The sequence below is a fragment of the Rhinoraja longicauda genome, chromosome 12, assembly GCF_053455715.1.
Source record: "Rhinoraja longicauda isolate Sanriku21f chromosome 12, sRhiLon1.1, whole genome shotgun sequence".
NCBI lineage: Eukaryota > Metazoa > Chordata > Chondrichthyes > Rajiformes > Arhynchobatidae > Rhinoraja > Rhinoraja longicauda.
The window spans coordinates 36,053,315-36,075,786 of record NC_135964.1 but is presented as its reverse complement, the minus strand read 5'-3'; the positions used below and the strand labels follow the sequence as shown (position 1 = coordinate 36,075,786).

The 22,472-nt window shown below is 44.1% G+C and overlaps 1 protein-coding gene across 3 annotated transcripts in view; it reads left to right on the top strand.

Annotated features, from left to right (window-relative positions):
- The window catches only part of reps2 (RALBP1 associated Eps domain containing 2), a 128,539-nt gene extending 111,342 nt beyond the window's left edge, over window positions 1-17,197 (top strand). For 2 of the 3 annotated variants that reach the window (XM_078409488.1, XM_078409485.1), the window contains 3 exons: window positions 7,888-8,027; window positions 8,985-9,090; window positions 13,322-16,421. In XM_078409488.1, the coding sequence (XP_078265614.1) occupies window positions 7,888-8,027; window positions 8,985-9,090; window positions 13,322-13,390 (315 nt within the window). In that variant the 3' untranslated portion in view covers window positions 13,391-16,421. Of the gene's footprint in view, window positions 1-7,887; window positions 8,028-8,984; window positions 9,091-13,321; window positions 16,422-16,918 lie in introns of those variants that run through there. The other variant, XM_078409486.1, reaches the window with a different exon arrangement.
- Window positions 17,198-22,472: the final 5,275 nt, after the last annotated feature.

Genomic DNA, 22,472 nt, shown 5'->3' with positions numbered 1-22,472 from the left:
AAAGGGGAGGCCATTTAAAACTGAGGTGAGCAAAAACCTTTTCACCCAGAGAGTTGTAAATTTGTGGAATTCTCTGCCACAGAAGGCAGTAGAGGCCAATTGACTGGATGAATTTAAAAGAGAGTTAGATTGAGCTCTTGGTGCTAGCGAAATCAAGGGATATGGGAAGAAGGCAGGCACGGGTTACTGATTGTGGATGATCAGCCATGATCATAATGAATGGCGGTGCAGGATCGAAGGGCCAAATGGCCTCCTCCTGCACCTATTTTCTATGTTTCTATAGGGACCACATATTTGGCCTAGTTATACTTAGCATGTTGACATAAGACTATGTATGATTAATAATTTCCATATTTGAAGATGGCTGAATGTTCTATAGAGAATTGTATTTTGCTGTATTTTTTGTTACTGCTTTGCATAATTAATAAGTGTTCTGTAAGCCCAAGTCACAATGATGGTAAACCCAATGTGGTCAATGCAGAAGCACAAGGGGCTCCTCCTGAGTGAGGACTATTCTCTCAACGTCGACCAGCTAAAGATATCCTGTGATTTAACAACACACCTGCAGCCCAGTGAGATTTATCGAGCAGGCGGTTGCTGCCTCATCAAAGGAGAGCCAGTGGAGGTGGGGGTAGGTGGGGATAGTGAATGGGGTGTGCAGAAGGATGCATAAGAAGGGGGTGGTGGTTGGCAAGCTTGTTTGAATCGGTGCATACTCGTGAAGGAGTGGTTGTCAGTAAGGAGGGCCGTGTTTGTGTGAGAGAGAATTGTCATTTTAGTGTGCATCCACAATTGGCAAGGTTAATTAAACAGGCCTCCAGTCATGTTGATCCTCCTTGCCATTGGACTAAGTTATCACTCTGATCATGCTACTGAGCAAGGCACCCTTTATTAAAATAATTCAAGCACATTCCTCAATTTGAAGTTCAGGATCAAGAATTGCAAGACCCATGTGGACATCCCTCACCAGGCGATATCTACAGGTCTTTTCAGGCGCCGTAGCAGTAGTATGGCTGATATTATTTCAGTTATGCTTACATATCTGAGGTATTTTTATGTCTGGTATTATTGTAACTCTCCTGCAACTAGAGCCTTGACATTCTTCCCAAGGTATGGTGTCCAGAATGAACACAGTACCCTCTGAGGAATAAGTATTGAATAAATATTTAATATAATGTTCTAATACTTGTACTTTTTTAAACAACCTCCTCAGTTTATCACTCCATCCTCAAAGATTTGTTTGCTTACATCTTCAAATATTCTTGAACACCCACTAAAATTGTACCATTTAGTTTGTTGCCTTGCCTTCATTTGCAGTTTTCCTACAAAATCCAATGTCTGAAACTTGTGTTTAAATTTCATATACAGTGTGTCTGCCTATTTTACATCCTCCTGGGATGTCACCATGTTTGTTACATTTGCCTCTTCTGAAAACTGTCAGTTCACATCTCTGTAAGAAGGAATTGCAGATGCTGGTTTAAACCGAAGATAGACAAAAAAAAGCTGGAGTTACTCAGCGGGACAGGTCTGAAGAAGGGTCTCAACCCAAAACGTCACCCATTCCTTCTCTCCAGAGATGCTGTCTGGCCCGCTGAATTTTTTACTCCAGCTTTTTGTGTCTATCTTCAATGCATTCAACGCCGGTTTTTGAACAGGCAAATTAAGTATCACCAAGACATGTTCCCCTCCTCATACAGCTCACAGCTCATCATTTCCGTCCATTCAGCCCATCTTTACTGCACATTGCATCAGAAAAGCTGGAAATATCGTCAAGGATGCCTGCCACGCTGGCCATTTCTATTTCTACCATCTACCTTCTGGGAAAATATAGAAATACTTGAAAGCCTGGATGTCCTGACTTAAGAACAGTTTCCCCCGCCCTAACCTATCACTTCTTTCACACCCACTTCACAGAGGTGCTGCCAGATGCTCTTAACCATGCCTCATTTGTTATTCATTACTGCACTTTCGTTTTTTCTTTCAATGAACTCATGTTGCATTACAATCTTTGCACTATTCCTTGCTCTTCCGCATTCATTGTTGTATCTATCATTATTGTAAACAGTTTATTCTGAGATTCGTGTGAACGGAATTTCATTTTACCCTGGTGTATATTACAAAGGACTCCAAGTCAGACTGAAACGCAGGGGACTATGACCCCCCTCTCCCTACCATCCTACTAGCCAATGTACAATCACTGGAAAATAAAGTGGAGGACTTAAGGTCAAGGCTGTTTTACCAAAGGGAGCTGAGGGAATGCTCTGTGTTCTGTTTCACAGAGACATGGCTCACCCCCCAGCTCCCCAGACTCACCGGTCCAGCCTGAAGGTTTCTCCATCCATCATATGGATCGTACGCATGCATCTGGGAAAGGGAGAGGCGGGGGCGTCTGCCTCATGGCCAACTCTTTATGGTGTTCAGACGTGGCAGTTCTGTCTAACTCCTGCTCTCCGCACCTGGAACATCTGGTGATGAAGTGCCGCCCAATCCTACTCCCGAGGCAATTCACCTCCATCTTCCTGATTATGGTCTACATCTCACCCCAGGCAGATGTCCGTTCTACATCTCACCCCAGGCAGATGTCCGTCTAGCATTGGAGGAGCTGCATGCCGTGGTCAACTATCACCAGACGGCATACCACAAAGCCTTTACCACCATAGTCGGGGACTTCAACAAAGCTAACCTGAAAAAATCACTCCCAAACTACCACCAACATGTAGCCTGCAGCACCGGAGGATTAAACACCCTTGACACTGCTATTTGACCATCAGAGATGCCTATCGCTCTATCCCTCACCCTCACTTCTGGAAATCCGACCATTCAGCAGTGCTGCTTCTTCCTGCATATAGGCAGCAACTGAAGAGCGCAGCCCTAGAGGTGAGAATACACAGAGCTGGTCTGGGGAGGCAGAGAAACAACTACAGGACTGCTTTGAGTCAGTAGACTGGACAATGTTCAAGGACTCGGCAACGTACTTGAAGAATATGCCACAGTCGTTACAGACTTCAAAAGAAAATGTGTGGAGGACATGTGTTTTGTTCCAACAAAAACCTTCCAAATGTTTCCTAACCAGAAGCCTTGGATGAACCAGGAGATCCGCATTCTTCTGAGGACCAGATCCCGGGCATTCAGGTCTGGTGAGGCAGAGGTCTATAAGAAGTCCAGATCCGACCTTGACAAGGCCATCAAAAAGGCCAAAAGGGACTTCCGCTCAAAGCTGGAGGATTGGGTGGATGTTTGGCAACTGTGGCAGGGTTTGAATGCCAACACCTCCTACAAGGCAAAACCAGGAGGCAGCTCAAGCGACAACGAAGCATCACTCCCTGACGAGCTCAATGCGTTCTACGCATGCTTTGATAGGGAAGCCTTCCCAAGCCCCCATACTTCCAGATGGTATTACAGTCACAGTCACAGAGGCCGACGTGAGAAGATCTTTCAGGAGGGGTGAACCCTCGGAAAGCACCTGGACCTGATGGTATACCCAGTCGAGTTCTCAAAACCTGTGCAGACCAACTGGCTGGGGTTTTTGCGGACATTTTCAACCTCTCACTACTGAGGTCTGAGGTTCCCACCTGCTTTAAGAGGGCATCAATAATATCGGTGCCCAAGAAGAGTAAGGTGACGTGCCTTTACGACTATTGACCAGTGGCACTAACGTCTGTAGTGATGAAGTGCTTTGAGAGGTTGGTTATGGTGGATATCAACTCCTACCTCAACAAGAACCTCGACCCACTACAGTTTGCCTATCGCCACAACAGGTCAACGGAGGATGCAATCTCACTGGCTCTCTATTTCGCACTGGAACACTTGGACAATAAAAACATTTACGTCAGGCTGGTGTTTATAGACTACAGCTCAGCGTTCAATACCATCATCCCCTCCAAGCTGGTTATGCAGGGCGGCGGCCCAGGCGTGAGAGCAGCCGGCCCTTGTCCTGCCCCGCTGGGTGTCGGAGAGGCTCAAATATGTGGAGCACCTGCGGCTGAGCAAACCCCCGCTCAACCGGAAGTACTCGTCGGACCCAGGCGCCGTAATCCTTCCCGGGAGCCGGTCCCACACAACATGAGTCGCATTTCCTCGACACCCTTCATCTCCCTCCGAGACGCAGGGAGGCGTGTCCTGTACGGGCTCCTCCTCCACACCCTGCACTTCCTCGCCCTGGTCCACCGTCCGGACACTAAGTGGCGGTCGGTGTTGCCTTCCGGTCGCGAGGGGGCCCCGCGGTGGGGGTCCCTCTACGCAGGGATTCTGCCCCTCTCCATCGGGGACCTGGGGTGGAAGATATTGCACCGAGGAGTCCCCTGCAACCTGTTCCTCGCGCGGTTCACAGACTCGCCAGCCGCCTGCCACTTTTGCGGGTTGGAAGAGTCTGTGTACCACGTGTACATGCAGTGTGTGAGGTTGCAGCCCCTGTTCCAATATCTAAAGGGGCTGCTCCTTGCTTTTTGGCTGCATTTTTCACCCACCATCCTCATCTTTGGACACCCTGTGCGTAGGGGAGAGGGTAGGGCCGAAGATGTCCTTGTTGGGTTGCTCCTGGGCCAGGCCAAGCTGGCCATCCGAGACTCACGGCGCCAGGCGGAAGAGGGCTCTGCCCGAGCCAGCTGCCTGCCCCTTTTCCGGGGTTACGTCCGCGCCCGGGTGGTGTTGGAGAGGGACTACGCGCTGTCCACGGGCACCCTGGAGGAATTCCGGGACCGCTGGGCACCGCGGGGGATTGGATGTATCCTGGATGGGGATTGTAGTATAATTGTATGATAGTTTTAATAGGTATATTTGTTTGTATAATATTCTGGTGGTGGGTTCTGTTTTGGTTTTATTGTATTGTATATATTATTTTAATATTTGAATTAATATGTTTGATTAAAAAAAAAAAAAAAAAAAAAAAAAAAGGCTGGTTATGCAGGGCGGCGGCCCAGGCGTGAGAGCAGCCGGCCCTTGTCCTGCCCCGCTGGGTGTCGGAGAGGCTCAAATGTGTGGAGCACCTGCGGCTGAGCAAACCCCCGCTCAACCGGAAGTACTCGTCGGACCCAGGCGCCGTAATCCTTCCCGGGAGCCGGTCCCACACAACATGAGTCGCATTTCCTCGACACCCTTCATCTCCCTCCGAGACGCAGGGAGGCGTGTCCTGTACGGGCTCCTCCTCCACACCCTGCACTTCCTCGCCCTGGTCCACCGTCCGGACACTAAGTGGCGGTCGGTGTTGCCTTCCGGTCGCGAGGGGGCCCCGCGGTGGGGGTCCCTCTATGCAGGGATTCTGCCCCTCTCCATCGGGGACCTGGGGTGGAAGATATTGCACCGAGGAGTCCCCTGCAACCTGTTCCTCGCGCGGTTCACAGACTCGCCAGGCGCCTGCCACTTTTGCGGGTTGGAAGAGTCTGTGTACCATGTGTACATGCAGTGTGTGAGGTTGCAGCCCCTGTTCCAATATCTAAAGGGGCTGCTCCTTGCTTTTTGGCTGCATTTTTCACCCACCATCCTCATCTTTGGACACCCTGTGCGTAGGGGAGAGGGTAGGGCCGAAGATGTCCTTGTTGGGTTGCTCCTGGGCCAGGCCAAGCTGGCCATCCGCGACTCACGGCGCCAGGCGGAAGAGGGCTCTGCCCGAGCCAGCTGCCTGCCCCTTTTCCGGGGTTACGTCCGTGCCCGGGTGGTGTTGGAGAGGGACTACGCGCTGTCCATGGGCGCCCTGGAGGATTTCCGGGACCGCTGGGCACCGCGGGGGATTGGATGTATCCTGGATGGGGATTGTAATATAATTGTATAATAGTTTCAATTGGTATATTTGTTTGTATAATATTCTGGTGGTGGGTTCTGTTTTGGTTTTATTGTATTGTATATATTATTTTAATATTTGAATAAATATTTTTGATTAAAAAATAAAAATAAACAAATAAATAAATAAAAAGCTGGTTATGCGTCTCTCCGAGACGCAGGGAGGCGTGTCCTATACGGGCTCCTCCTCCACACCCTGCACTTCCTCGCCCTGGTCCACCGTCCGGACTCTAAGTGGCGGTCGGTGTTGCCTTCCGGTCGCGAGGTGGCCCCGCGGTGGGGGTCCCTCTACGCAGGGATTCTGCCCCTCTCCATCGGAGACCTGGGGTGGAGGGTATTGCACCGAGGAGTCCCCTGCAACCTGTTCCTCGCGCGGTTCACAGACTCGCCAGGCGCCCGCCACTTTTGCGGGTTGGAAGAGTCTGTGTACCACGTGTACATGGAGTGTGTGAGGTTGCAGCCCCTATTCCAATATCTAAAGGGGCTGCTCCTTGCTTTTTGGCTGCACTTTTCACCCACCATCCTCATCTTTGGACACCCTGTGCGAAGGGGAGAGGGTAGGGCTGAAGATGTCCTGGTTGGGTTGCTCCTGGGCCTGGCCAAGCTGGCCATCTGCGACTCACGGCGCCAGGCGGAAGAGGGCTCTGCCCGAGCCAGCTGCCTACCCCTTTTCCAGGGTTACATCCGCGCCCGGGTGGTGTTGGAGAGGGACTACGCGCTGTCCACGGGCACTCTGGAGGATTTCCGGGACCGCTGGGCACCACGGGGGGTTGAATGCATCCTTGACAAGGATTGTAACATAGTTGTATAGTGGTTTATTTAGTATATTTGTTTGTCTTGTATTATGGTGGTGAGTTCTGTTTTGTTTTAAGGTATTGTAAATATTATTTTTTTTTTAAAGAACGGAAAAAAAAGCTGGTTAACAAGCTCATGGAACTGGGTCTCTGCGCATCCTTCTGCAATTGGAACCTTGACTTCCTCATCCACAGACCACAGTCTGTGCGAATTGGCAGAAATACTTTTTCCTCGTTAACAATCAGTACGGGAGCACCTCAAGGCTGCGTGCTCAGCCCCCTGCTCTACTCACTCTATACTCATGACCGTGTCGCCGGACATAGTGGGAACTCCATCTTCAAGCTTGCCAATGACATCACTGTTGTTGGACGAATTACAGATGGTGATGAGTCAGAGTATAGAAGTGAGATTGACTGACCAAATGGTGCCAGCACAACAACCTGGCTCTCAAGGTATTTATTCACAAAATGCTGGAGTAACTCAGCAGGTCAGGGCAGCATCTCAGGAGAGAAGGAATGGGTGATGTTTCGGGTCGAGACTCAATATCAGTAAAACCAATATGGACTGTTGTACACATAAGTGCTGTTGTAAGTGTTTTTATTGTCCAATTGGTCCAGTGCGGATTGGAGAGCCAGTGAGATCGCATCCTCCGTTGACCTGTTGTCCATTGCTGGAGGACATGGATAGGTGTTGTTTCGGGTCGGTATCCTTCTTCGTACTCTGAAGAAAGATCCTGACCCGAATCATCGCCTATCAATGTCCTTCAAAGATGTTGCCTGACCACTGAGTTACTCCAGCACTTTGTGTGTTCTGAATTGCAGTCACTGCTGCAATGTAGGAAATATAGCTTCCACCTTAAGCACAATAAGATTCACAAACAGCTCGGTCATAATGATGGCTAGTTGTTGAGTGATGGTGGTTGCAGGTTAAATATTGTCTGGGACAATGTGGCGAACTCTTGTGGATATTTACACCAACCTCAAAGGTAGATTGAACCTTTAGTTTTACATCATTGAGGGCTCCCGACTCCTGAAAGTGCAATGCTCCTCGTGTGCTGCTCTGGTGTGCCTGTTTCGTGTGGAGCGCGACTTCAACTCACAACCTGCTGCCTCTGTGGCCTCAAGTAGAATCACTGAGCCACAGCTGAGAGCTAGTGGGCCAAATGGTACTCTATCCATTTCATGTTGTCTACAACTGACCCACACATGGCTATATAATGTGGGGTGGAGTGGGTTTCAAAAGGAATAAAATTACATGCAAAGGTTGTGAGAGAAGTTTTAGCAACAAATGGCTTTGTTCTTTTTCCTTCCAACAAAGGACGCGTCACATCGCCAGCCTCCATTGAAACCTCTTCGCAGAAAGCTTCGACCGAAAGACCAGGGAGAAAGCCAGGAGCAGTTACCACAGTGGAGTTCAGCTTCCGGACCAAATGCCAAACCACACCAACAACTGCAAAAGTACTTTCTGTGCTTCCTTTAAGCTTCCTCAGAACCAGAGGCTTTATACAAGTTTAGATGAAGTCTCCAAACTAACTAGAGTGCATACATTTATGGTGTGAAGGAATAGATTTCAAAGTAATATGGTTTGAAATTTTTTCACACAGGTTGAAGGATATAGAAAATGAAATGCCAGAGGAAGCTGTAGAGGTAGATACAATTACAAGATTTAAAAGATATTTAAAGAGTACATAGATAGATACGGTTTAGATGGATATGGACCAAACGCTGCCAAACGGGACTGGTTCGATTAGACATAACCGGCATGGCTGACTTGGACCGAAGTGTCTGTTTACGTGCTGTGTATCTATGACTCTATTCCTTCATTAGAATTGTAATTCAAGTAACCAGAAAGCAATTGGATTCCCATGTACATTGTGGATCCCAAATTAGTGGACAGTGTGTTACTGAATTTTGTGCACTATAAGGTCAAAGAAACTAGAAGTAAGTGGCCCCAGACCAGCTGTGTCTGCATACTGTGCATTGATAACAAATCTCTTTTTAAGCTCTGTTTTATTAGCATTGAAAGAAGTTCACAAAAAATAGACTCATTATTGATAAAATGATGCAGGATAAATCCACCATTCAGTAGCTGATGCCGGTCCTCACCTTTGTGTGACCTCAGATTAATATCAGCAGAGTCTATCGGCTGCTTTGTGTGTTAGATATTAATCCTTAGTTGCACAGTCATGGAAAAACATATCCCTGGATCAGCAAGAAAAGATTAGTTCAGACTAAACAGTCATTTAATGAGCAGAGGGAGGGTTGAAATGAGAAATAACCCCACCTTTACTTCCATTAGTCCGAATTTAAGTTGTTAAAATCGCAAACTTATAACTGGTAACTGGCAATTTGCCCTTCACTGAAGGTTATTAAACACTTAATGTTCATTCTAATGTTTTATTTTTCTTGCTGCAGAATATCATCCAAGCAGAACAAAGCCATTCAGACAGCGATCCGCAAAAATAAGGAAGTTAATATGGCCCTGGTCAGGTTGAACGGCGAGTTGCAGCAGCAGTTCAAGGTAGATGCCCAGAATGAGCCATTAAAGAAAAAAATTAGTCTTTAATTTTTAAAGGCACTGCAAATTTAATGTTCATTCTTTTACAACATGTGTTGCCCTGTCATTTTTATGCCAATTAGTCATACAGGATTAAGTCACAATGCTTAAAAGTGGCAGGGGCACCACAAATGAAGGTAGATGTGCTGTAGGGCTTTCATTCTGCATTACTTGTTTACTATGAGCTTGCTCGCAACAAAACAAAAGAATGGAAGAAGCAGGAGGAATTCATGCAGTCATAAAACAGCACAGAAATTGGTCTTTTGCCTCACCTTGTCCATGTCAAAAAGAAACCCCATGTACACTGGTCCCATTTTCTACATTTGGCCCATATTCCTTAAAACTTTTCTTATTCGTGTACCTGCCCAAATGTCTTTTAAAACTTGTTATAGAACCTGGTTCAACTATCTCCTCTGGCAGTTTCTTTCAACCTTCTATCATCACCCGCTGCTTCCTTCCAAGAAGCCATCTCTTTGTCCATTTATTTAGCTCTCCCTGGATCCCTTGTGATCTAACCTTCCTGAGCACCCTACTATGCAAAACCTTATCAAAAACCTTGCTGAAATCCATATATGCAATGTCTATGCTTTGCCCTCACCAGCACCTCTTTGACTACAATACGAACCATCCACAAGACATCTCCATTAACTGTCCCAAGATCCCCTGTCTTCATATCTTTATCATTGGTAAATACTCATTGAGGACCTGTGGATCCTCACAGAGATGATTGCTTTGATTTCTGAGGCCCTAATTCTCTCTATAGTTACCCTCTTTCCCCTAATGTTAAGGATTCTGCCTAATATTATCTGCCTGGGATATCTCCTGTCCCCTTTTTGCCCTACTGAATATCTTTGTAAATATGTTCCTTAACCCCTTAAACCTCCAGGGATACACTTGATCCCAACTGCCTACACCTGGCCCATGCCTCCTTTTCCATGATCAAAGCCTCAATTTCTTGTCATCTAGGCTTCCTTACTCCCACCTGCCTTGTCCTTCACTCTAACAGGAACATGCTTGCCTTGAACTCTTGTCATCACACTTTTAAAAGCATCCCACGTTCAGGATGTCCCTTTGCCCACAAACGACCTACTTTAATCAAATTTAACTAATTCCTTTCTAATACCAACAAAAGGTGGCCATGCCATATTCAGAATTTTACCTTATGGGCCTACCCTGGCCTTATCCATAACAGTTTTAAAGTTAATAGAACTGTGATCGGTGGTCCAAAAAGATTAATCCACTGATACTTCAGTCGCTTGATCTTCCCAATTTCCTAAGAATAGGTCAAGCTTTGCACTCTCCCTTGTATGACCCTCTACATATTCCCTAAGAAAACCTTCCTGTCCATATTTGACAAATTCTACCCCGTCAAAACCTTTGGCACAATGACAGTCCCAGTCTATATTGGGAAAGTTAAAATTTCCTGCTGTGAAAACCCTATTAGTCTTGCAGTTGACTGCAATCTCCCAGCATACTTGTTCTTCTCAATCCCGTTGACCATTTGGGGGCCTGTAGTACACTCCCAACAAGGATTATCCCCTTTTTATTTCTCAGCTCCTGAATATCGCCTCGCTGGATAAATCATCAGGAATGTCATCTCAAACTACTGCCCTGACATTTTCCTTAATCAATAAAGCAACCCGCTTCCTCCTCTTTTACCCGCTCCTCTATCTGGCCTGCAATAACTGTAGACTCGAACTTTAAAGTGCCAGTCCTGTCCCTCTTTTAGCCAGGTTTCCATAATGGCGACAACGTCCCAGTCGCACGTACCTACCCATGCCCTGGATTCATCTATTTTACCTGTCACGCTTGTAGCGTTGAAATAAGTACAATTTAAACCAACCGTTCTTCGCTCCCTGTTGTGCTCCAGCTTACCCTGTCTACTGAATTTGCTGTCATTGCCTTGTGTATCGACTTCAAGCCTCGCACATGCCTCGTAACTATATTGGAGCCCGTTCCCCTGACAATCTAGATTCAACCCTCCCAAATAGCATTTTCTAATTTGCCCACCGCAATATTAATTTGCCTCCAGTTCAGGTGCAACCCATCCCTCTTATGAATATCACCTTTGCCCCAGAATTCTCTCAGATGATTCTAAGGTCACCCAGCTGATGCTCCAGTTCCCTAACACAGCCTATAAGGAGTTACATCTGGGCACTTTTTCAAGGGTGTAATCATCAGGGATACCAGGAGTTTCCCTGGCTTCCTAATCCTTAAGTCCCATGTGCCTTTTCCCCATCCTGTAAGATCACAGCTGATCTTTTACCTCAACTTCACCCCTCCTAAATTTTTCTGCCAGGTCCCTTGACTAACAAATTGTTCAGCTCTACCTATCTCAGACTTGATTGCACTCCATCAGCAAGCAACCACAGTCCTTGGGAATAGAAAATTTCAAAGACTGACAACCTTTGTCTTAATCTAAATGCTTCCTATCCTGGACATAGGATGTATAAAAATGCAGTCCAGGAACAGGTTCTTCAGCCTGACATTCTGCCGCAACCACAATACCAAATTAAGCTAACCCCATCTGCCTATACATGGTTCGTATCCTATTCATTACCTGCATGTTCAGCCTAAATGCCTCTTTGTTGTTGTGGTATCGGCTTCCCCCATCTCTTCTGGCAGTGCATTCCAGGTCTCCATCACTCTCTGTGTAAAAACAAAACGTACCTCCTTAATCTCCTTTCAACTTTCCCTCTCTTACCTTTAACCTAATCTCTCCTGTTATTTTACATTTCCAATGAAAAAAGACTCTGACTATCTACCCTACGTATGCTTCTCATAATTTTATATACTGAGAATTTGACCCCGTAGTTCTAAACTCTTTAGCCAGGGGAAGGCAAACACCTGAAGATGTACCTACTCAAGCTCCATGCGAATCTTACATCTTCCAGTGAAATCACCTTTCCATTCTTTTTTTAGAGACATAAGGGCCTGCAGATGCTGGTTTACAAAAAAGAAACACAAAGTGCTGGAGTAGCCCAATGGGTTAGGCAGCATCTCTGGAGAATAGGTGATGTTACGGGTTGGGACCCTTCTTCAGCCTAATTGTAGCAGGGAGAGGGAGTGGGACAAAACCTGGCAAGTAATAGGTAGATACAGATGTGGGGTGGATACAGATGTGCCAATTGATTTGATGTTCACGTGAATGAAAATTGATTACAGGGAAGTGAGTGCAGAAATGGAGTTGATGGAATTGCTGTGGTAGATGTAATGGGCCAAATGGCCTCCTATGTCATAAATAATTTGAGATGATTTGCTTAAATTTTTGTATTTCTTTTTGGCATCAAGATGTATTGGTTTGGAGGTGAAAATTGCACTGGCTGGAGGGTGGTGTTTGTTGCAAGTCAGGCATCCCATGCCCAGGACAATGCAACTGGTGTTCATCTAGGTAATGTTCTAGACCCAACAGTTCTCTGCCACTTCTGCGGCGATTCTCCGTCACAAGCTGAGAAGTTGATGATTGCACAAAGTTCAATTCCATTTGCAGCAACTGAGATAAACGCCTGCCTGTAGCAAGATGTAAATAATGTTCAGACTACCTCTGAAATGCAGTAAAAAGCATTTGTGTGAATGAAATATCAGGTATGACCACCTCTGACAAAAAAGCATTACCTGTTGACAGTCTGAGGCATTACCATTCTTTAAGTCCCCCAACATGTTATTTTGGAGTTCATCCTTGCCTCACTTTCTAACCCTCTAAAACATTTCCATCAAGTCTAGTCGTCAAGTTTATTGTCGTATGTGCATGTACAGCAAGGACAAGTAAAATGAAAATCTTGCTTGCTGCAGCATTACAGGCATGTAGACAGTAAAGATGATTTATAATTTAAAATATTCTATTAACATCAATATTTGGCAGTTGCCAGTTAGAGCCTTACAGCAAGCTTTCTACTCCATTTTATCATTTGACTTTTTATTGAGCAGTTTTTATTGCTGGACAATAAAAATGAGTGGTGATTGAGCAATATTATGTGATTTTCCATCATATATTTCTCAGAGCAAGGACTGTGACCTCCAGAAATGTTACACAAATGTTCTGCAAACATAATTACATTTTGTTGGCGATCAAATTTCTTTGAACACAGTGCTTCAATTCTATACTGTCTCCACAAAGGTTTAATAGGGATTTTTCCTTGTCCATGGCTTCGCAGTTGCATAAAAAAAACATAATGCAAACATTTATTTCTTACAGGAGGTTCGCAAAGAGCGGATTGCATTGGAGTCACAGTTGGAGCCTCTTCGACCAATCCCTCACACGTGACTTCACCTTTTGGCTAATATATCTAATGGAAGCTCAAATGTGAGGACAATGTATTCGGATAGGATGGGGCACAAAAGGGGCCAATATGACACAAAGACCTCTCAATACTGTCATTTTTACCACAATGTGTTTGAACACAAAAATAGTAACATTTCTTCAATGTGAACACTAACATTCAAACTTCAAAAATGTTCCCTTGTTTAAAGCACAATCTAATCTAGCCATCTTGCATGATAAATAATAGCAGAGCAAATCTAATATTGCCCCCCTTTCAGAGCACAATGCATGTTTGGCTCTCTCACATGTATTGTAAATCCAAAGGCAACTTTAAATGGGAAGGCAAATATAATTATCTGAGATTTTGTCAAAGCATATTTTTCACATTTCCCATACCTTGAAATATCATTGATCACTGAAGACCTGGAAACATGATCCACATATTCCAATGTCCCGATCCCAACCTCCATCACATGTTCTTGTCATTTTTCAAATTTAAGTATTCATTAAATATATTGAATTGTGCAAAATATACCATTTATTTCTACAGAATTGTTTGATGAAGATAATATGAACATTAAAGTGGGTGGGGTTTTTTTCCAAATGTTCCTTGTATTTTATATTTTCTGAAATTATGGTCTTCCTTTTTGAGGTGGAACATTCAATGTTTGAGCAGTTATATGTTGTTGCAGCAATGTATGTCTTATACTTTAAAGTACTATCCTATTCACGCCCAGACCCATGTTTATGTAGACAAAATAACAGAATAATTTTATACAAATAGAGAGAGACTTTCTGGGAATGCAATGCTCAGTTCAATCGCTGATATGCTGGGGTTTAGTAATTATTATGGTGGTCATTTTTGTATAGATATTTTCATATGTTTGCCTTGTGTTAATGTGCAATATTTGTATTCTGATTATAGTTAATGTGGAGTTTTTATTTCAATAGAGGTGTCAAAGGTTGTAGAATATATTTCATTTTGAATACAGCTGGTGCTACTGCTTTATACCTGATTTGGGGGTTGGTGGCTCTATGTTGAAAAAAATCTGCAGACATTTCTGAATCTTCCAGACACATGTTAGTATGTTATCATATCATATCATATCATATATATACAGCCGGAAACAGGCCTTTTCGGCCCTCCAAGTCCGTGCCGCCCAGCGATCCCCACACATTAACACTATCCTACAACCACTAGGGACAATTTTTACATTTACCCAGCCAATTAACCTACATACCTGTACGTCTTTGGAGTGTGGGAGGAAACCGAAGATCTCGGAGAAAACCCACGCAGGTCACGGGGAGAACGTACAAACTCCTTACAGTGCAGCACCCGTAGTCAGGATCGAACCTGAGTCTCCGGCGCTGCATTCGCTGTAAAGCAGCAACTCTACCGCTGCGCTACCGTGTTGTAGGTGATGTTTCCAACTGGTCCTGTTAACACAACAGTTCATATGGTTTTCTGTTTGTTTTTGGATGGCACCTAGCTTGGCTGTGCCAGGAGTTCACCTGAGCTAGGCAACCTGGAAACTCTAGACTTAACCCTTCCTGGATTACCTCGCTCCTACCATCGCTTGTAAACTAAAATTATTGCCTCTTTTCTAATTGGCATCAAGTGACATCCATCCATTATACTCTGACTTTTGTTTGTTAAACTTAAGTTAAACTTCTCACCTTGATTTTTAAACTGTGCATGTGGCATTGGTTCCCTACTCTGTCTTATCTCCAACCTTATAACTCTAAAAGTTATCTGCAATCTCCAATTGTGGTAGCTTGATCAGCCCAAATTTTAATTGATCAACTATTGGCAGCAATGGCTTCAGTTGTCAAGATCTCGCACAAAGTGTTGTTGTTGTTGTTCATCCTTCGGGTTCGAAGATGACAATGACTTCACTTTCAGTTGGAGGATTGGTGACTGTGGGTCCGGAAGTGACTGGTGAGGCCAATCCGGGCCCGGAAGACACGCCCACACGTAGGGCACAAGTGAATGAGTGCTTCAGTGGAAGTGGAGATAGCCCGGGCCTTGCGCGCGGTGCATTTCCTCTGGGCCTCTGCAGTGCATCTGTTCTCTGCTGCATGGGCTCCTGTGGTGCTCGGTGCTGGGACCACAGTTGTTTACAATATATATTAACGATTTAGACGGGGGAATTAAATGTCACATCTCTAAGTTTGCGGATGACACAAAGCTGGGTAGCAGTGTGACCTGCGAGGAGGATGCTATGAGGTGCAGGGTGACTTGGGTAGGTTGGGTGAGTGGGCAGAAGCATGGCAGATGCAGTATAATGTAGATAAATGTGAGGTTATCCACTTTGGTGGCAAGAACAGGAAGGCAGATTATTATCTGAATGGTGTCAGATTGGGAGAAGGGGAGATGCAACAAGACCTAGATGTGCTTGTACACCAGTCACTGAAGAAAGCCAATGGCATGTTGGCCTTTATTGCGAGAGGATGTGAGTTTTGGAGCAAGGAGGTCCTACTGCAGTTTTTGCAGGGCCCTGGTGAGACCGCACCTGAAGTATTATGTGCAATTTTGGTCTCCAAATCTGAGGAAGGACATTATTGCTATTGAGGTAGTGCAGCGTAGGCTCACCAGGTTAATTCCCTGGATGGCGGGACTGACGTATGATGAAAGAATGGGTTGACTGGGCTTGTATTCGCTGGAATTTAGAAGGATGAGAGGGGATCTTATAGAAACATAAATTCTTAGAGGATTGGACAGGGTAGATGCAGGAAAAATGTTCCCGATGTTGGGGGAGTCCAGAACCAGGGGTCACAGTTTAAGAATAAGTGGTAGGCCATTTAGGACTGAGATGAGGAAAAACTTTTTCACCCTGAGAGTTGTGAATCTGTGGAATTTTCGGCCACAGAAGGCAGTGGAGGCCAATTCACTGGATGTTTTCAAGAGAGAGTTAGATTTAGCTCTTAGGGCTAAGGGAATCAAGGAAAGAACTGCAGTTGCTGTTTTAAATCGAAGGTAGACACAAAATGCTGGGGTATCTCAGCGGGTCGGGCAGCATCTCTGGAGCGAAGGAATGGGTGACGTTTCGGGTCGAGACCCTTCCAGTTTGAAGAAGGGTCTCGACTCGAAACGTCATCCATTCCTTCGCTCCAGAGATGCTGCCTGACCCGTTGAGTTACTCCAGGGAATCAAGGGATATGGAGACAAAGCCGGAACGGGGTACTGATTTTGGATGCTCAGCCATGATCATATTAAATGGCGGTGCTATTTATACATATTGTTTCCTTAAACTGTATTTGTCAGGTATGTTGATTTAAATCTTGTGCTTGTGTACTATAGAATAACATATGAACAGTTGTGTTTGAAGAGAAATAGATGTTGAGATTCAGTGCCTCGCCTCTTGAATCAATGGAATTGTTTGAAACTATTGACTGATGCTGCCAAAAGTAACAGTGCTCACTGGAATCCCACTGCCCCATTAGAAATATGTTATAGCATTATTTCTCAGTAAGTGAATGACCAGACTCAGTTGCATCACCCTGTTTAACTGTGATCATGTATTAACACAGAAGATCTGAACGTTGACGTCCAGCACGCAATACAAAGGGACTTCTAATGGATAATTCATGACATCATCCGAACCCTTGTTAAGAGATTTTGCTGCCCTGCAGTTACTGCCAGACATCCATTGTTCTCTGTTTAATTTGAGCAGTCCTTCAAATCTGTCATGTAGTTATTCTACATCTATTGTTTCATACACCCCTATCTAACAATCTGCATTCTTTCTCACAACCTATTGAAGGAATAGACTGCCTGCTTTATGCTGCTGTAATATTGTTTTTATAATAAACGTACTGTAACACATTGAGAAATGTTTGGTGCAAGGCATTTCTAGAACAAACTATCCATTTTCTAAATGTGCATACACCAGTGTCTTCATCTCTCAGATGCAATTTGAACATAAAAAGATCACTGTCGGTCAGTGGTGATTTGGTGTCCCTTGGATTTTCACTTGTGTTTTCAATTTACTCTCAGCAATATGAGCATTGCCTCTTTTATTACTGTAGGATTCACCCTGGCGTGGTGTGGAGCTTTCCAAAATCTCCCAAGTTATTTTTGGCATTCATACTGACTGTTCTCTGCAACAATGGCATCGTTCCTTTCTGTCTCTCCCCCACTCAACAACTCCCCAATACACACTTGTCGGGAAGTGACGATAATGGAGAAATTAACACTTTCCATTTAAAAACAATTCTGATAATCATTACAGTTTAGGAAATGGAACTATAATCAAATACTTGGTGCACACTCAATTCTTATGGAACATGTGTAAACACCATTACCAACTTTAAAACAAAGGCAAAATTCTCACCTAACCAAGCATTGCGGCTGAGCTGAGTGAAAGTTTATTGTACTTGGCCCGGACACAAAAGCTTGTATTTGGATACCCACGGCATCAATCACTTTTGTTAAGGTACTTTCATTTCCTTGGTTTCCTGCTTTATATGTATCAGTGCCACAGGATGTGTTTACCCATCGAATCTTTGAGAAGTGACTTCATTCTACTCACTCTTGATTGGTTCCTTTTATTTTACACTGTTGTTGCTGATTTTGGCCAAGTGTGACCAGTTGCAAAGAGCAAGTTCCTTTCTAGCAAATTTATAGCACACCCAATATCACACAGTTAGAATCTGTAGTACGGAAATGGCTCCAACCCATCTTTAAACTTCACTCCCACAAGCTTCCATTCATTCTACTTAACCTGATCCTGCATAAAAACATTTATTTTCATTTCCCTTTCAGTCTTGCCAGGTATCCACTTAATACATTTATGCTCTTTGCCTGTTCCACTTCCATTGAGTAGTAAATTTAGCTATTCTCTGGCAGAAGACATTTTTTCCTGAATTCTTTCTGTGATTTATTAGTTATTATCTCATATTTGAAACTTTTAGTTTTGGATCCACAAGTTTACCTTACAAAACCCTTTCATAGTTCTAAAGATTTCCATCAGGTCACTAGGTAAAATAAAGTCTGAAGAAGGGTCCCAAACCGAAACCTGTATATTTCTCTCCACAGGTGCTGCCTGAGCCACTGAGTTTCTCCTGTAGACTGTTTTTGCACTAACTTAAATACACACTTTCCATGGAATCTGTTTCACCATGAAATGCACTTTTATTACTTTATGAATTCAGTTGATTTTCATCCCTGTAAACTATGTTAAATAATGAATGAATGTTCACCAGTGTGTAAAAACACATTCTGTGGTGGCCATAGTGCATCTGCACAGCAGTCACTCACTCAGCACAGGTGCTGGTGCCAATCAAATTAATCCCACTGGTGTGTTCCTTTCCCATTGTACTGAATCATCAGTTCAAAATGTTCATTCAGTTTTCCTTTTAAAAATGCAGTGAATCTCTGCCATAACCACTTCCTGTTGTAAAATATTCTGTTTTTTTATAAAGCAGTCTATGCGGAATATCGTTTGAACCATTCCCTTAAAGAGAAGCAGTTCTGTAGATGAAGTATATTGTTACATCTCTCTGCAATTAGTTTAGTTTAGAGATACAACGCGGAAACAGCCCCTTCGGCCCACCGAGTCTGCACCGACCAGCAATCCCCGCACACTAACACTATCCTACACAGCACTAGGGAGAATTTTCAATTATACCAAGCCAATTAACATACTAACCTGTATGACCTAGGAGTGTGGGAGGAAACTGGAAATCCTGGAGAAAACCCACACAGGTCACGGGGAGAACAAACAAACTCCATACAGACAAGCACCCGTAGTCAGGATTGAACCTGGGGCTCTGGTGTTGCAAAGCAGCTACTCTTCAAAAGCATTTTTGAAAAAACTGGTTTTATGGTCTAACGTGTTAGTTAGCCATTTAATGCACAATATTATTCATTTGGAGATGAAAGGTGAACAAATAGGTACCAGGCTACAGATTCACTCCTGTTGTGTGATGGTTTTTATGCAGATCACAGGTGAATTCTGTTTCAACTGAAATGGGTGGTGAGCACACGGAGCACACATAGTGAATACTGATGCTCAAGAGCATGTGCAGTGAAGTTAAAGTACAGTGCACGTAATGTCACTTTCATTCACCTAACCTTCCCTTTCCATAGAAACCTCAATCGCATCTCCCATCCAAATTACCCCAAATATCCTTACTCTGAGACAGACAAGAGGCTGTAGTAACTCAGCGGGTCAGGCACATCTTTAGAGAAAATGAATAGGTGATGTTTTGGGTCGAAACACTTCTTCAGATGCCTTATTCTTACTTTATTAATGCATTGTTCCAGTTGATCCTTCCTTCCCTAATAGCCCTGACTGCAGGCTATCTTTTCTGTAATCCCTATCCACAAAAGCGATCAGCAATCTATTAGGCTATCTGACTTCCTTCACTAGTGCAAGAAAAGTCCTTCCTTTTTGCAGTGTGTAAGGAGAGTTCTATCTTACATGATGAGGACCCTAACCCAAAACAGTTTTGTTACCAGAGAGTAAAACAAAACTGATGAGGGGGCTCTGTCCTGCGACAACACACCTTTTTCAGGTGCTGTAGAATTTCCTTTCCACTTCATTTACTTTCCCGTGATGATGCTCAAGGAAACAAATTGGCCAGGAACTGGATAAATTACTGCTGTAAGAACAATGCAACTGTCTCCAACATCCACCTCAACCTCCAGCAACAATGAGGTGTGATGGCTTTCTGTTTCATCTGTAAGAATGTCCCGTAAGCAACATTGTATTTCTGTTCAAGTATTGATCTGGAGTAGTTGCCTTCATTCAGTACCTTTTGGGCTTTATTGGGCTTAAACCCATAATGTTATGATCTTGAAGGAGCCATGGGTCACTATTAGGCCAAATGCAACATTATACATGTATATTATTCCTCAAAGCAGAATGACGTTCTGCAACTGGACATAATCAAATTACCTTAGTTCGACAAGTTATTTAAAGTTCAAAGGTATGACACTGGTTGTTACTGTAAGAAAATAACTGCAGATGCTGGCACAAATCGAAGGTATTCACAAAATGCTGGAGTAACTCAGCAGGTCAGGCAGCATCTCAGGAGAGAAGGAATGGGTGACGTTTCGGGTCGAGACCCTTCTTCAGACCTGAAACGTCACCCATTCCTTCTCTCCTGAGATGCTGCCTGACCTGTTGAGTTACTCCAGCATTTTGTGAATAAATACCTTCTGGTTGTTACTGAAGTGACTATGGTATTGATCTCGTGTCAGGTGAGTTCCTTCTTTGTTATCTTTATATATTATCATCCAATCCCTCCGTACCACTTGACCGGTGCTGGTCCAAGGGTTTCCCCACACAAGTCCTTGCTGCCGATCTTCACCCTTCACCAGCTGATCACTTCTCTAACCTCCCACAGTCTTCGCCTTCCAATGATTTATTCATCCTGCAATTCTTTCCCACTGATAATCTTTCTATCCTGGCCCCATTCACACCTAATCCGCATCTCAATGTGTTTCCTCTCTGACCTTCTCATTGTAATTCTTGCACGGAAGGTATATTCTACAAATACAACAAACGAGATTGGTCTCAGCATCCAGATCATCTATGTAAAATACAATAGCAGACCAAAACATCACTTTCCTTCATCCAGCATTGCATCGTATCTAGAAATATCTCTTGCTTTATTTGTTATTCAATATATTAAACGGCAGATTAAATAAGGAACCAACAGACAGTTTTCACAGCTTCTGATTGATGCTATCTCATCCATGAATGAAACCTGACATTTGTGACAGGAAATTTACTGGAGAGGATTTTGAGGGATAAGATGTACATGCATTTGGTAAGGCAGATTGATTAGGGATAGTGTCTCATGAATTTGACTGAGTTTTTGAAGAAGGTGACGAGGTCAGGAACAGACATAGTTTATATGGATTTCAACAAAGCCTTTGATAAGGTTCCGCATGTTCAGCTGCACTGGAAAATTAGATTGCATGGGATCCAGGGAGTGCTATATAAATAGATAAAGCAAAATTGACCTCATGGTAGGAAGCAGGTGGTGGTGGTGTAAGGTTTTTTATAGACCGGAGACCTGTGATCAGTGGTTTTCCTCATGGGGGCAGTACTGGGCCCATACTGTTTGTCATCTGCATTAATGAGTTAGATGAGAATGTACAAGGCATGATTAGTAAGTTTACAGATGACAATGAAATAGCTGGTAGCATAGATAGTGAAAGATTATCAAGAATTACAGTGGGGCCCAGATCAGCTGGGCAAGTGGGCCAAGGAAGGGCAAATGGAATTTAGTTCAGATAAGTGTGATGGGTAGCTTTTTGGGAAGCCGAACCAGATCAGGACCTTCACTGTGAATGATAAGGCCCTGGGGAGTATTGCAGCACAGGAATCTAGGAGTACAAGCACATATATCCCTGAAGGTGGCGTCATAGGAAGATGCAGTGGTGAAGAAGGCTTTTGGCATGCTGGCCTTCATCAATGTGTATTCAGTGAATTGAATCTTGAAGTTAGGAAGTTATGTACAGTTGTTCAAGACATTGGAGAGGCCACACTTGGAGTACTGTGTTCAGTTTTGATTACCCTGCTATAGGGAAGATGGCACTGAGTGGAAAGGGTGCAGAAAAGATATTGTCATGACTTTCGGGCCTGAGGGAGAAGGTGAGCTGACTAGGACTTTATTCCTTGGAGCACAGGAGGATAAGGGGTGATCTTATAGAGGTGCATAAGATCGGGAGGGAAATAGATAAATGCACAGTCTTTTACCCAGAGAAGGGGAATCAAGAACCAGAGAACACAGGTTTAAGATGAGAGGGGAACCCAAGGGGCAACTGTTTCACATAAAGGGTGAGTATATGAAACAAGCTGCCAGAGGAGGTATTGAGGCAGGTATTATAACAGCATTTAAAATGTACTTGGATAGGTTTAGCAGGATATGGGGCAAACACAGGCAAATGGTTAAATGAGACTGCTTTGTCAGCATGTGCAAGTTGGGCCGAAGGACCTGTTTCTGTGCTGTGACTAATTGTTAAATCTGGATGTTTTCCCTGTGATGGTGCATGTCTGCCAGTAGGAGGTGCTATTACTAAAGGGCCAGTCATCCAGTGGCAAAATTGTGTCTTTCAGTTTAGTTTATG